The sequence below is a fragment of the Hemibagrus wyckioides genome, linkage group LG18, assembly GCF_019097595.1.
Source record: "Hemibagrus wyckioides isolate EC202008001 linkage group LG18, SWU_Hwy_1.0, whole genome shotgun sequence".
NCBI classification, from domain to species: Eukaryota; Metazoa; Chordata; class Actinopteri; order Siluriformes; family Bagridae; genus Hemibagrus; species Hemibagrus wyckioides.
Window position 1 is genome coordinate 10134439 of NC_080727.1, and position 12372 is coordinate 10146810.

General features: G+C 39.2%; 1 protein-coding gene across 1 annotated transcript; it reads left to right on the forward strand.

The window, feature by feature from the left end:
* The first annotated feature begins 1364 nt into the window (after positions 1 to 1364).
* cdk9 (cyclin-dependent kinase 9 (CDC2-related kinase)) lies at positions 1365 to 11872 on the forward strand. The gene is made up of 8 exons (XM_058416136.1): positions 1365 to 1451; positions 1603 to 1716; positions 5882 to 5963; positions 6643 to 6733; positions 6944 to 7110; positions 7700 to 7871; positions 10303 to 10451; positions 10649 to 11872. The coding sequence occupies exons 1-8, from the start codon at positions 1408 to 1410 to the stop codon at positions 11012 to 11014; spliced, it is 1185 nt and encodes a 394-aa protein (XP_058272119.1). The 5' UTR covers positions 1365 to 1407; the 3' UTR covers positions 11015 to 11872.
* Positions 11873 to 12372: the final 500 nt, after the last annotated feature.

Genomic DNA, 12372 nt, shown 5'->3' on the forward strand with positions numbered 1-12372 from the left:
GATGATCTTTCTAAATGCAATATCTATTACTCATGCTATATAGACATACAGTTTCCAAAGGTAAGCAAACATTTCATTTTTCATTTCATTGTCTGTGCTGCTTATCTGATCTATCCTTGGGTCACGGGGAGCCTGTGCCTATCTCAGGCATCATCGGGCATCAAGGCAGGATACACCCTGGATGGAGTGCCAACCCATCGCAGGGCACACACACTCTCATTCACTCACTCAATCACACACTACGGGCAATTCAGAGACTCCAATCAGCCTAGAAGCATGTCTTTGGACTGTGGGAGGAAACCAGAGCACCCGGAGGAACCCACCAAGCACGGGGAGAACATGCAAACTCCACACACGGTAAGTAAACATTTGTATAATGAATGTTCACCAATTATCAATATATACTGATGTGTAGAACTTTCAGAACTGTTTTTAGGATTTGAATGAATGAAATCTTATATGCCTTTATAGCATAACTTTAACATTACTTTAATTAATACCCATTTCATATTTTATGCTATTTTAAAAAAAATATTTGTGCTATTGTTAAATATTTTGTTATATACACAACAGCCCATCTATGGACCCATTAAAATGCCCATTCTACTATGGCCCATTCCATTCCAGCCGGCCATCTTCAATCTACTATTCACTGTTCAAGAAAATTGTGACGGGAAATTGTTGATAGATCCACATTGAAGCCAGACCTTCTCGTCCAACATCAGTGCCTGACCTCACAAATGTGCTTCTAGAGGAATGGTCAAAAATTCTCATAAACACACTCCTAAACCTTGTGGAACGCCTTCCCAGAAGATTTAAAGCTGTTATAGCTGTAAAGAGTGGGCAAAATCCATATTACATTCATGTCCATGTAAAGGCAGGTGTCTCAGTTTTGGCCTGGCTCACAGTTTCCGCTCTAATTCATCCCAAAGGTGTTCTATAGGGTTGAGGTCAGGACTCCACACCAAACTCTCTCATCCATGTCTTTATGGACCTTGCTTTATGCACTGGTGTGCAGTCATGTTGGAACAGGAAGGGGTCATCTCCAAACTGTTCCCACAAAGCTGGGAGCATGAAATTGTCCAAAATGTCTTGGTATGCTGAAGCATTAAGAGTTCCTTTCACTGGAACTAAGGGGCCAAGCCCAACCCCTGAAAAACAACACCTGAATTCAACACTTGATTTGGAGGGGTGTCCCAAAACTTTTGCCAATATAGTGTATAATTAATTGCTCAGTCTACTGATGAAGGTAGATTTTGTCCTTTAGTGGGGTGACTTTGGTACTTTTTCTAACTACACTGAAGGGGGCGCTAATGCAATGCAATGCCTAAATCCCACATAGAAGACGTAGAAAGAATCTAGCAGTTGAAGTTCCTTCGACTTTTGTACCACAGAAGAAGAACCACGATGCAGCGAGACAAGACCGGAAGTTCGGCGGTCTCTGGTGATAAGTACGAATAAATTAATTATCTCTTTATTTTTGATCGCCTTTCCATCCTAAAGTCTTTCTTTGTTACTGTGACTCGTTAGCTCTCTTTAAGGCTTTCGATTAAACGTGTTAATAACGATGTACTTCCCCTGTTTGTTGTTGTGTTGTTCCAGACCGGACCGGGAGACCGCCATCATGTCCAAATATTACGATGGCGTCGAGTTTCCTTTTTGTGATGAGTTTTCTAAATACGAAAAGCTCGCCAAGATCGGCCAAGGCACCTTCGGGTAAAAGACTTTGGTTGTGTAACACCTTGTTGCGATGTCACTTGAGATCCTATTAAAGCTGAGCTGTCTGTGAAATGATGCGCTGCTAGCTCGCTAGCATGGTGGGCTATGAGACACTGCAAGGTTCTTCATTTCTTTGTTTGCTTTTCAGTCTTATTCGAGTTAGGTTGCTTTTAATATTATAGCAGGATTAATATCCATGGTAATGACTGGCTGGATATCCTAACTGATGTGGCTAAGAACATAAGGGAAGCTAGGGGGTAATTCACTCATTACAAAATAGTACATAGATATTATTATACACCATCTAGACTTAGATTATTTCCAGCTATCCCCCTATGTTGGAAATGTAAGGAAGAAGAGGGCACTTATTTACATATGATATTAGTGTATAAGTAATGCAATGTGCAAAAATTAGGGTTTAAAGGTGCAAGAGATAATGAGGTAATGTCCAAAAACTGGTTATGTGCAAAAAAGAGTTCGGTGCACATCTCAATGTATTGAAGAGTCCTGTGCAATCCACAGTGTACGGTGCATAGTGTACAGTTTGTAGTACAGTCCAGGACAGAGTAATGTCAGCACTGACTTTTCCCCACCCCCTAAGAATCGCATAGCATGGCGGAGGAATGACCTCCTCAGTCTGTCAGTTGGAGCAGGGCAGTGACCGCAACCTGTCACTGAAGCTGCTCTTCTGTCTGGATATTATGAACATTGGATATTATGAATGTTCTTTAGTTCAGCCATTTTGGTGTAAATTTCTGAGAATACTTGGAAGAGTGATTGGGCTTTAATTTACCAGTGGAACCACAATTATGCCTTCTTGGAGATAAATCAGTTGTGCCTAATAGAGCAAAAAAAAAAATGCATTTACCCTTATTAAGATTGGTTGCATCACAGCCGCCAGGATGATCTTACACAATTGGAAATGCCCCCAAACCCCTGATTTGAAAGATTGGGTTGATGGGATGATTGAAATTGCATAATGTGAGTGCATGTTGGGGAGACTGCAGAGTGAGGGAGAAATGAAAAAAACAAAACATGGGATCATTTTTGGCAGCATATAAAATGGTGTGATGAGCAGGACTCCTTAACGAGCATGTGCTTTTGTTTTGTTGCATTGATAGTGACTAGTGTCTGAATATGTAATTGATAGGAAAGGTGAATATTGAATACTGTTGTGATGTCCGAAGTTTTGACTGTTGAACGATTAAAAAAAAAGTTGAATTGCAAAGAAATTTATAGAAGGAATATCCCATTTGGAAATTCCTAAAAGACATTTTGGTATAATAAACCCATGAAGGCTCAGCGAGCTCTTAAATGCATACATTATCAGAACATTTGTTCTGTTGTTTCTGACACTGATCAGATCAGCCAGTGGTACGTGCTAGTATCTGTCCTTTGGGAATAAGAAGCCTGCATATAAACCTTCTAGCAAACCCAGAGGAAATCTTTTATTTGAGAAACATTAAGATTCAAGTTTATTGTCATGTGCACAAAATGTCTGGGGTAGTAGTGTGTTGAAATGCTTGTTGTGAAGCTCAGTTACTCTACAGCTGAGCAGGGAGAAGGGAAGCTGTGGAGAGGGAAGAGACTGTTGATAATCAGAGTACACAGCTTTTTAAATTTAGCTTTGACATGTGGTTGTCCTTTGAACGAATAAATATATCCTTCACTTGTACAAGTAAAAATGTTACGTGCCTGGAGACAAAAAAGACTTTTTCTCCATTTGTGGTGTAAATAGAGATGTCAAGAAACATATATTGTCATTTCAACCACATATAGCTGATGCAGTACATAGTGAAAAGAAACAATACTTCTCCAGGACCCTGGTGCTACATAGACAACATGCAACATATAGCTACAGAACAGAAACAACTACACAGAGCTAAGGACAAAACGTTTGTCCTAGCTACATAAAGTGAATCTGGGTGCAAACAGTGTAAGACAGTGCAGAAACAAAAAAACAACACAGGACAGTACAGGAAATATAGCACCAATGAATGTGTAACAAAATAAAATGTGCAAACTACACATATATTTGACAGTTTGAAGTGTGCCAAAGTAGCAGCAGTTAAATGTAGATAGCCTAGTGGTTAAGGTGTGAGTTTGAATATAAAAATGAGATAAAGTGTAAGTCACTCTGGATAAGGTGCCAAATTATATACAATAAATATGCCAAATGTCAGAAATGTAAATGTAAAAAATAGAATCATATAGAAGCAATATACACTCAAGTCTTCTATCAGCTCATGACACCTTACTTGAGTCATTCAACTTTAGCTGGCAACAGCACTGTTGTGTGTCCCCTGCACATGTACAATAGAACATGTCCAATAACCTTAATTCTCTGTCAGAAAAGTAAACATACACAGGGTAGCCAAATTGTGATGCAAGCAACAGACAGTGCAAAACATCACTCCATCTTTCTCTTAATATACCAGGTTTTCATTTTGGTTCAGTGCTTGAGCAGATTGCAGAGGCTTGACAAACATTGCTTTTTTTTTTAATAAAATAAAAACCATGTGCTTCAATACTGTTTGTCCAGTTGAATTCTGATTGGTCAAGCTTGTTTCTAAGCTGCTGCTTGATTAAACCTGCACTTTGTGCTGTATGCAGCAGCCGATGTACTTGAATTGTTTTCAAGAGTAGAAGAATGTGAACATGGTTCTAACCTACGGATAACAAATAAAGCCAGTTGTGTTCCGGTTGCTCCGTGTTCGAGGTCATTAGATCTGTATGTTTCATTTTGGCACAGGTTTTTATGCTGGATGCCCTTCCTGACACAACCCTCCCATTTTATCTGTGTTTGAGACAGCACTGAGAATTAAGCCCTGAATAAAACCAGTTACTATTATTATTATTGTTGTTTTGTTATTGCCGTTCTCAGTCTACTTGTCTAATTTTATTGACGAATAAAATTCGGTTTCGTTTGCCCATTCAAAAATGTATTTTGTCCCAGCCAAGCAGACAGGCATTAATGTTGAGCCCTGCAATTTATGTGGAAAAATATGCAGAATATATTAGAGAACTTCTATGTATGCCAGTAACTGTGTAGGTAGATACAGATAAAGTTGGTTTATTCTATGAGAGAAAAAAATGATGATTTAAGCATAAGGGTTAACAGTCAGGTTTTGCTGTTAGCTTTTTTCTTGCTTAATGTTTTCCACTGAGTGACATTAATGAGAAATTCAACACAGCATTACCGAAGCAAGTGTTGGACACGGCTCAGCTAAATATTGATCTGTGAGATGATAAATGGGATTGGTGTATATGCTGTTATTACCCTGAAAGTAGAAGCTTTGAACTCTGATCTGTTTGAGCAGAGTGTACAGATGAGGAGGGGAGAGAGCTGGACAGACTAAAGAAATAAATCACTTGCTTTACAGATGGAGATGAAAACCAGGGCTAATACCCTTTGGCACCAGTGTTAGCAAGTAGTTGATTTGAATTGCAAAGTGAACATAGACCAATGTGTCCATAAAAGAAAACATTTAAAAAAAGGTTAAGCCAGAATTTCATTATTAAATATTTAGACATGATCAAATTTAATTCTAATTATGAATGTGCATATATATTTTTTAAACTCACAAAAGACTTATACTCTGACCAGGCATAACATTATGACCACCTGCCTAATATTGTGTTGGTCCCCTTTTGCTGCCAAAACAGCCCTGACCCATCCTGCACTGTGTATTCTGACACCTTTCTGTCAGAACCAGCATTAACTTCTTCAGCAATTTGAGCAACAGTAGCTTGTCTGTTTGATCGGACCACACCGGCCAGCCTTCACTGACCACGTGACCCTGTCACTGGTTCACCACTGTTCCTTCCTTGGACCACTTTTGATAGATACTGACCACTGCAGACCGGGAACACCCCACAAGAGCCGCAGTTTTGGAGATACTCTGATCCAGTGGTCTAGCCATCACAGTTCGGTCCTTATCAAACTCGCTCAAATCCTTACACTTGTCCATTTTTCCTGCTTCTAACACATCAACTTTGAGGACAAAATGCTGCCTAATATATCCCACCTGCTAACAGGTGTCATGATGAGGAGCTAATCAGTGTTATTCACTTCACCTCTCAGTGCTCATAATGTTATGCCTGATCAGTGTATATAACAAGGCATTTGAAAAGTTTTATGTAATTGTTCATCTTTCTGCAGGGAGGTGTTCAAGGCCAAACACAGGCAAACTGGCAAGAAAGTAGCACTGAAGAAGGTGCTAATGGAAAATGAGAAAGAAGGGGTAAGTCTCAGAAGTGGAGCATTGGCTTCATCCTGAAATGCTTGTCTCTCAGATTTCTCCAAGCCTTCCACTGCTGTCATGTTGTCTTATTTTATTTAATTTTTTGTTGAAAGCATCAAGACAGGGATTTCTTTTGAATTCTGTTCCATTGTTATTATATAGAGACTTCTACAAATCAGACTGATAGCTTTTGGTAGACACATTTATTCACTAAACATAGGCTCAAGCACCATCTTTTTACACAGGTAGAGGAAATTTGGCTTACAGGGCAGATGACCAGCCACTGACCTGTAGCAACCTTGGGATTATAGTGTTTACTCACTGGTGTCTGCTCTAATAGCTTTTGAATATGTGGTGCACTTTTCCTTGCTCAGAAAAGCCAGTGGAAAACTAGTTTTAAAGAGTGCTTGTGGGTAGACAGTGACATTATAACATTCATACTTCTGGAGCTTGTGGACAGAAATATGAGATTTTGTACATGAGGTGGTATTTTTCTGGACGACGAGGACAACAAACTGTTTATAATTGCTGCTGTATGTAGAGTCCCATTTTGAGATTTTTATGTAGTCGTGTTTAAGAAGAGTAACAGTGATATGAAGTGTTTCCATGCAAACTTAATATTTTTTCTTTGTTTTCTTCTGTCATGTTATATGTTGTGATGAAATGTTATTCTTTCTAGTTCCCCATCACAGCACTGAGGGAGATCAAGATCCTGCAGCTGCTGAAACATGAGAATGTTGTAAATTTGATTGAGATCTGTCGAACAAAAGGCAAGCCTCTTTACTGGGTTTCTTTCTTTCATTATAATGCATTAAGAGCTAAATATACTTTTGAATGCATATAAATATAAATACATGTATAATAAAATGAACAGTACGAACAAACGATGATGATGATGAGATTGTCAATATTTTTTATTCTCTATTTAGAGTAAAGCAATTCGTACAACTTATTCTAAAGAAGTGTGTGTGTGTATGCAGCCACCCAGTTTAACCGTTACAAGGGCAGTATATACCTGGTGTTTGATTTCTGCGAGCACGATCTGGCCGGCCTGCTAAGCAATGCCAATGTTAAGTTCACGCTGTCAGAGATTAAGAAGGTCATGCAAATGCTGTTGAACGGACTCTACTACATCCACAGAAACAAGGTTGGCATCTCTCATCATTCCTCTGTTCCTGTTGCTCATCTGAATATTGAGAGGTCTGAGAAAATGTTCTTCCATGTTTAACACATTTTCTTCTAAATACCAGACAGGAAAAGCTTCATTTCTAAAACTCTCTTCGCATATATTTTAATCTCAAACACAAATGTCAAATTTGCCCGACATCTGTAAAAAGTAGTTTTCTCTGGCGGTAGCACAGGGCTACTTGTTTCTTCATAGTGAAGGGTCACTACAAATCAAAACAAAGTTCACAACCAAATTCTGCACTTTAGATAGATAGATAGACAGATACTTTATTCATCCCAAAGGGAAATTCACAGTTTCCAGCAGTATCCACAAACACAGGTAATAGATAAAATAGGAAGGAATATAACAAAAATACTAAAATACCTTTAGGCTGATTAAGGAGCAGCTTGCTAGACACGGCTTTCTGCCACCAACTGTATAAGTATTGTGCGATGGTTCCAGAGATTTGTAGAAACTTTGTCTATGTGCATTGAAAAACTGTTCTGGTGGCTTGTAGTAATTTGTCACTCATATGTATGTATTTTATTTCTCTTCTTCCTGTTTGTAGATCCTGCACAGAGACATGAAGGCAGCGAATGTGCTTATCACAAGAGATGGTGTATTGAAACTTGCTGATTTTGGCCTGGCAAGAGCCTTCAGTCTAGCAAAGAACAGCCAGGGCAACCGCTACACCAACCGAGTAGTGACACTGTGGTACCGACCTCCAGAGCTCCTGCTAGGTGAGTGGAAAACAGTTAGACTGGAACATTAATACAATCAATAGAATATCTCTAATAAAACTAATTAAATACAAGGGTGCATATTTTTGGTCAGTCATCATCAGGAAATGGTGTATCCTGGGGTGCAGGCTTCTCACTGAATCCTAAGCAAAGATCACAAGAAGTAATTTTTGTCACAGTCTATTTCCAAAGTTATGTATCTATATTGTATATTAATAATGAAGACATTGAAATTGTCAACAAATATAAAATTATGTAGTCAACAAAAACGTGTTAAATAGAATATGAATATGTTTTATATTTTCGATTCTTCAAAGTAGCCACCTTTTGGAATTCTGTCAGCTTCATGAGGTAGTCAGCTGGAATGGCTTTCAAACAATCTTGAAGGAGTTCCCAGAGATGTTGAGCACTTGTTGGCTGCTGTTCCCTTCATTCTCCAGTTCAACTCATCCCAAACCATCTTAGTTGGATTTAGATCAGGTGATTGTGGAGGCCAGGTCATCTGATGCAGTACTCCATCACTCTCCTTCTTAGACAAACAGCTCTCGCATAATGTAGAGGTGTGTTTGTGGTCATTATCATTTTGGAAAACAAATGATGGCTCCACTAAGTGCAGACCAGATGGGATAGCATGTCATTGCAACATCCTGTGGTAGCCATGCTGTTTAAGTGTGCCTTCAAAGTCACCAACAGTCTCAACACTCCCACACCATCACACCTCCTCCTTCATGCTTCACAGTGGGAACCACACATCTAGGAACTGTCCGTTCACCTGCTCTTATGTCTAACAAGGACATGGCAATTAGAAGCAAAAATCTCAAATTTGGACTCATCAGACCAAAGGACAGTTTCCCACTGATCTATGTCAATTCCTTCTGTTTCTTGGCCCAAGCAAGTCTCTTCTGCTTGTTGTTCTTTTAAAGTAATGGTTTCTTTGCCGCAATTTAGCCATGAAGACCTGTCTCCTCCTCCAGTGGATGTTGAAATGTCTGTTACTGGAAGTCTGAGAAGCATTTCTGTGGGCTATAATCTGAGGTGTTGTAAATTGGTGGTTTTTGAGGCTGGTAATTTTAATAAACCTATCCTCTGCAGCAGAGGTAGCTCTTCCTTTCCTGAGACGGCCCTCACGAGAGACAGTTTGATCACAACGTTTGATGATTTTGGTGACTGCACATGGGGATACATTCAAAGTTCTTGAGGCTTTTCAGATGGACTGAACTTCATTGGACTCTCCCTTCTCTTAACTGAGACTTTCTTGCCATAATTTTTTCATTATTGACTTGTTCAGTATTGACTCTGTTCTGATCCTTCCTTTGCACAAGACAGCTGAAGGTCTAAAGTACATTTAAGAAGGCAAGACATGTCACAAATTGACTCTTGACAATGCACAACTGTGAACAGAATGCCAATCCAGGTGTCTACCTTGTGAAGCTGTCAGCAAAGCTAAATATAATATATGCACATTTTTAAATGCACTTTTCTGCCCTCTTTCTCTCGTTTTGTCGAACTAAACAAACGACATCATTGAGTCAACGGATATGCAGATAGGATTATGCTGCTTCACAGTCTGCACCAGTAAGACTCCTTAACACCCAAACTGAATGATGTAACTCATGCATTCACAAGCTAGTTCCTTTTGTTTGTTTCTGAACCACGTGTCCCAGTTCATACAGAATTAGTACCGCACTACTTAACACCGAGTCTCGTTCAGTAAGGGGCGTTTTCATTCAATAGGTCCAACCAGTGACATGCTCCTTCATGGCCTGTGCCACATATTTCAGGTCACGTGTTTACCACAGGCTAAATTTAAGTGAATGAAAAATGTGTTAGCACATGGAAGTGAATGTGAATGATTTGTTTACTTAAAAAATTTGTTTAAAACACAGATTTATTCATCTCGTTCAGAGCGAACGAGATACCAGGGCAGCATGCCTAACCACACCGCATGGATGTATTCAATTTAACACTGAAACTGTTTAAAAGGCCATTTCCTCTATGGTAGCCAAATGGCTTTGCAGTTGTCCAGATATTCTGGATCATTTTGAACATCAAACTCTTCTAATTTGACACCCCCCCCCCCCTTTTTTTTTTTACCAGTTGTCAGCATAAAAATAACTAGTCTAGTTTGGAAAAGTGGGTTTTGTATTTTATGTAAGTGTAAACCTTTTAAGAAGTCAAGTATGACAAAAAAACATGAATCAGGCAGTGTACAGAGACATGTATTTGTTTTTAACAAAAGTGCAATATTGTCTGTAGTGTCCATCTGTGAGGTTACCTGGACACAAAATATATTTTTTCTTAACTCTGGGCAACATCAAAAAAAAGCTTGCTTGCTGATGTTATTCAGTCAGGTTAGCAACAGAAAGCTTATTTCTACATCTGAGCAGATTTGTTTGTTTTTTTCTAATGTCTTTTGTTTGTGTCTATTCAGGAGAGCGTGATTATGGGCCACCCATCGATCTATGGGGTGCAGGATGTATCATGGCTGAAATGTGGACACGGAGCCCCATCATGCAGGGAAACACCGAACAGCACCAACTCACTCTTATCAGCCAGCTGTGTGGATCCATTACTGCTGAAGTAATGAAGCTATGCATGTTTATTTTAAACTTGGTTATTTTTATTGTTTGCTTGCAGCATTGACTCAAACACCAGCTTGTAGTTAACTGTTACTTCACTGGATTTAAAGGATGTATACAGCTACTGTTTTTTATTAAATTTTTGTAATTTGTCAATGATGCAGAGGAAAGGTTTCTAACGTTCTTCCTCTTTCTCAGGTGTGGCCTAGTGTGGATAAAAAATATGAGCTGTACCAGAAGATGGAGTTACCCAAAGGACAGAAGCGAAAAGTAAAAGAGCGTCTGAAGGCATATGTTAAAGACGCATATGCCCTGGATCTGATCGATAAACTGCTGGTGCTAGACCCAGCCCAGCGTGTGGACAGTGATGATGCGCTCAACCATGACTTCTTCTGGTCTGACCCCATGCCTTCTGACCTCAAACATATGCTCTCCACACACAACACATCTATGTTTGAATACCTGGCCCCCCCACGGCGCCGTGGACACATGCCCCAACAACCAGCCAATCAGAACCGCAACCCAGCTACAGCCAGCCAGTCAGAGTTTGACCGTGTTTTCTGATTTCTCCCTTTTTCATGCAGAATTTAGAAAGGAGCAACAGGTTTATGAGATCAAACTGAGATGTGGGTTTAATTTGATTATCAGGGGGTCAAGCGAGTTAATAAACAGTGATCAGCTGTCTTTCCTTCAGTTCTAATATAGAGTCTGGTTGTCTGTAGATGTACTTCTCTGAATTACGTCTTTGATCATACAGATGCACTCTGATTTCTGTGATCAGCTCTCTGGAGACCCCTAGTTTAGCCACATGTTTATTTAGCAACATCTGGATTGTTGTGGCATGAAACACTGCTCAGATGTCAGGTTTGCTGTGTCTGTGTTAGCTGATGTTGGGACCAGCAGTTCATTTGGGAATGAGTTGCATGTTGAGTTAGAAAAGATGCATAAAAAGATACAATGAACAGTCGTTATGATTACACAGTCTGAGACGTATCTGACACCATGTGTTGCACCTTCCTGTTTAAATTTCAGTTACAGTTTTCTTGTATTCTGAATTTTGCAACTTGTATTATTTTAGTTCAATATTATGTTTAGAATTTATGTAGCTATATATCATATGGTTTGCAACCTCTGATATGTTTGTGTTTAAACTTTATTGCTTTTTACAAAAATAATAATAATGTGTTTTGGTTTTTGAGGTACTTCACTTGAAATGCCAATAAACCTGTAACTTTTTACTCCGGGTCTTGTGATCTTCACATGTAGCCACTAAGTGGCGCAGTAGCACATCTTTTGTATGCTGAATGAAAATGTTTACTGCAGTACTTTAAATGCTTTTAACACCATTTATCCCAATGTTCACCACTTATCCTGGGATAGGTGGTGTTAAAAGCATCTAAATGCATAAACAGCAACTATTTTCCAACTGACACCTGTTTTCCGGATACATATAAATAAAATGGTTGCTGTAATTACAGACTGAAAGTAACCTGTATTATTGCCCAGAGTTTTGAATTGGTGCATGAACAGATGTGATCAGGACTCGTGTGAATGTGTTTATTTGTATTTATTTTAAACATCACTGTTCCATTTAGCTGTAACATCTGTGTGCTAAAATTCTGCCTGTTGCCCAAAAAAGCTGCCAGTTTTCCAGTTCGCCATCTACTGCATAGCCTTCAGCCATGTAGATCAGAAAATTAATTTATTTAAATTATTAGTCTAACAGACCAATAACTATAATAATTCAATAATATGTCTATAATTGCTTAATTGGTGGTTGGTTATGATTTCCACCAGTCAATTTTTTCCACCAGACAATTATTTTTAAATCAGTGACCCCAGTTTGCAAGGCGAGGAGTCCTGGCATACAGTCGGTATTCCAGTTCATCTCGAAGGTGTTCAGTGGGGTTGAGGTCAGGGCT

Excerpts from the sequence above, each read along its gene's own strand:
- cdk9 (XM_058416136.1), top strand. The coding sequence starts at position 1,408 with ATGCAGCGAGACAAGACCGGAAGTTCGGCGGTCTCTGGTGATAA. Across the intron at positions 1,717-5,881 it reads ATCGGCCAAGGCACCTTCGG|GGAGGTGTTCAAGGCCAAAC; the intron begins GTAAAAGACTTT and ends ATCTTTCTGCAG. Across the intron at positions 10,452-10,648 it reads GTGGATCCATTACTGCTGAA|GTGTGGCCTAGTGTGGATAA; the intron begins GTAATGAAGCTA and ends CCTCTTTCTCAG.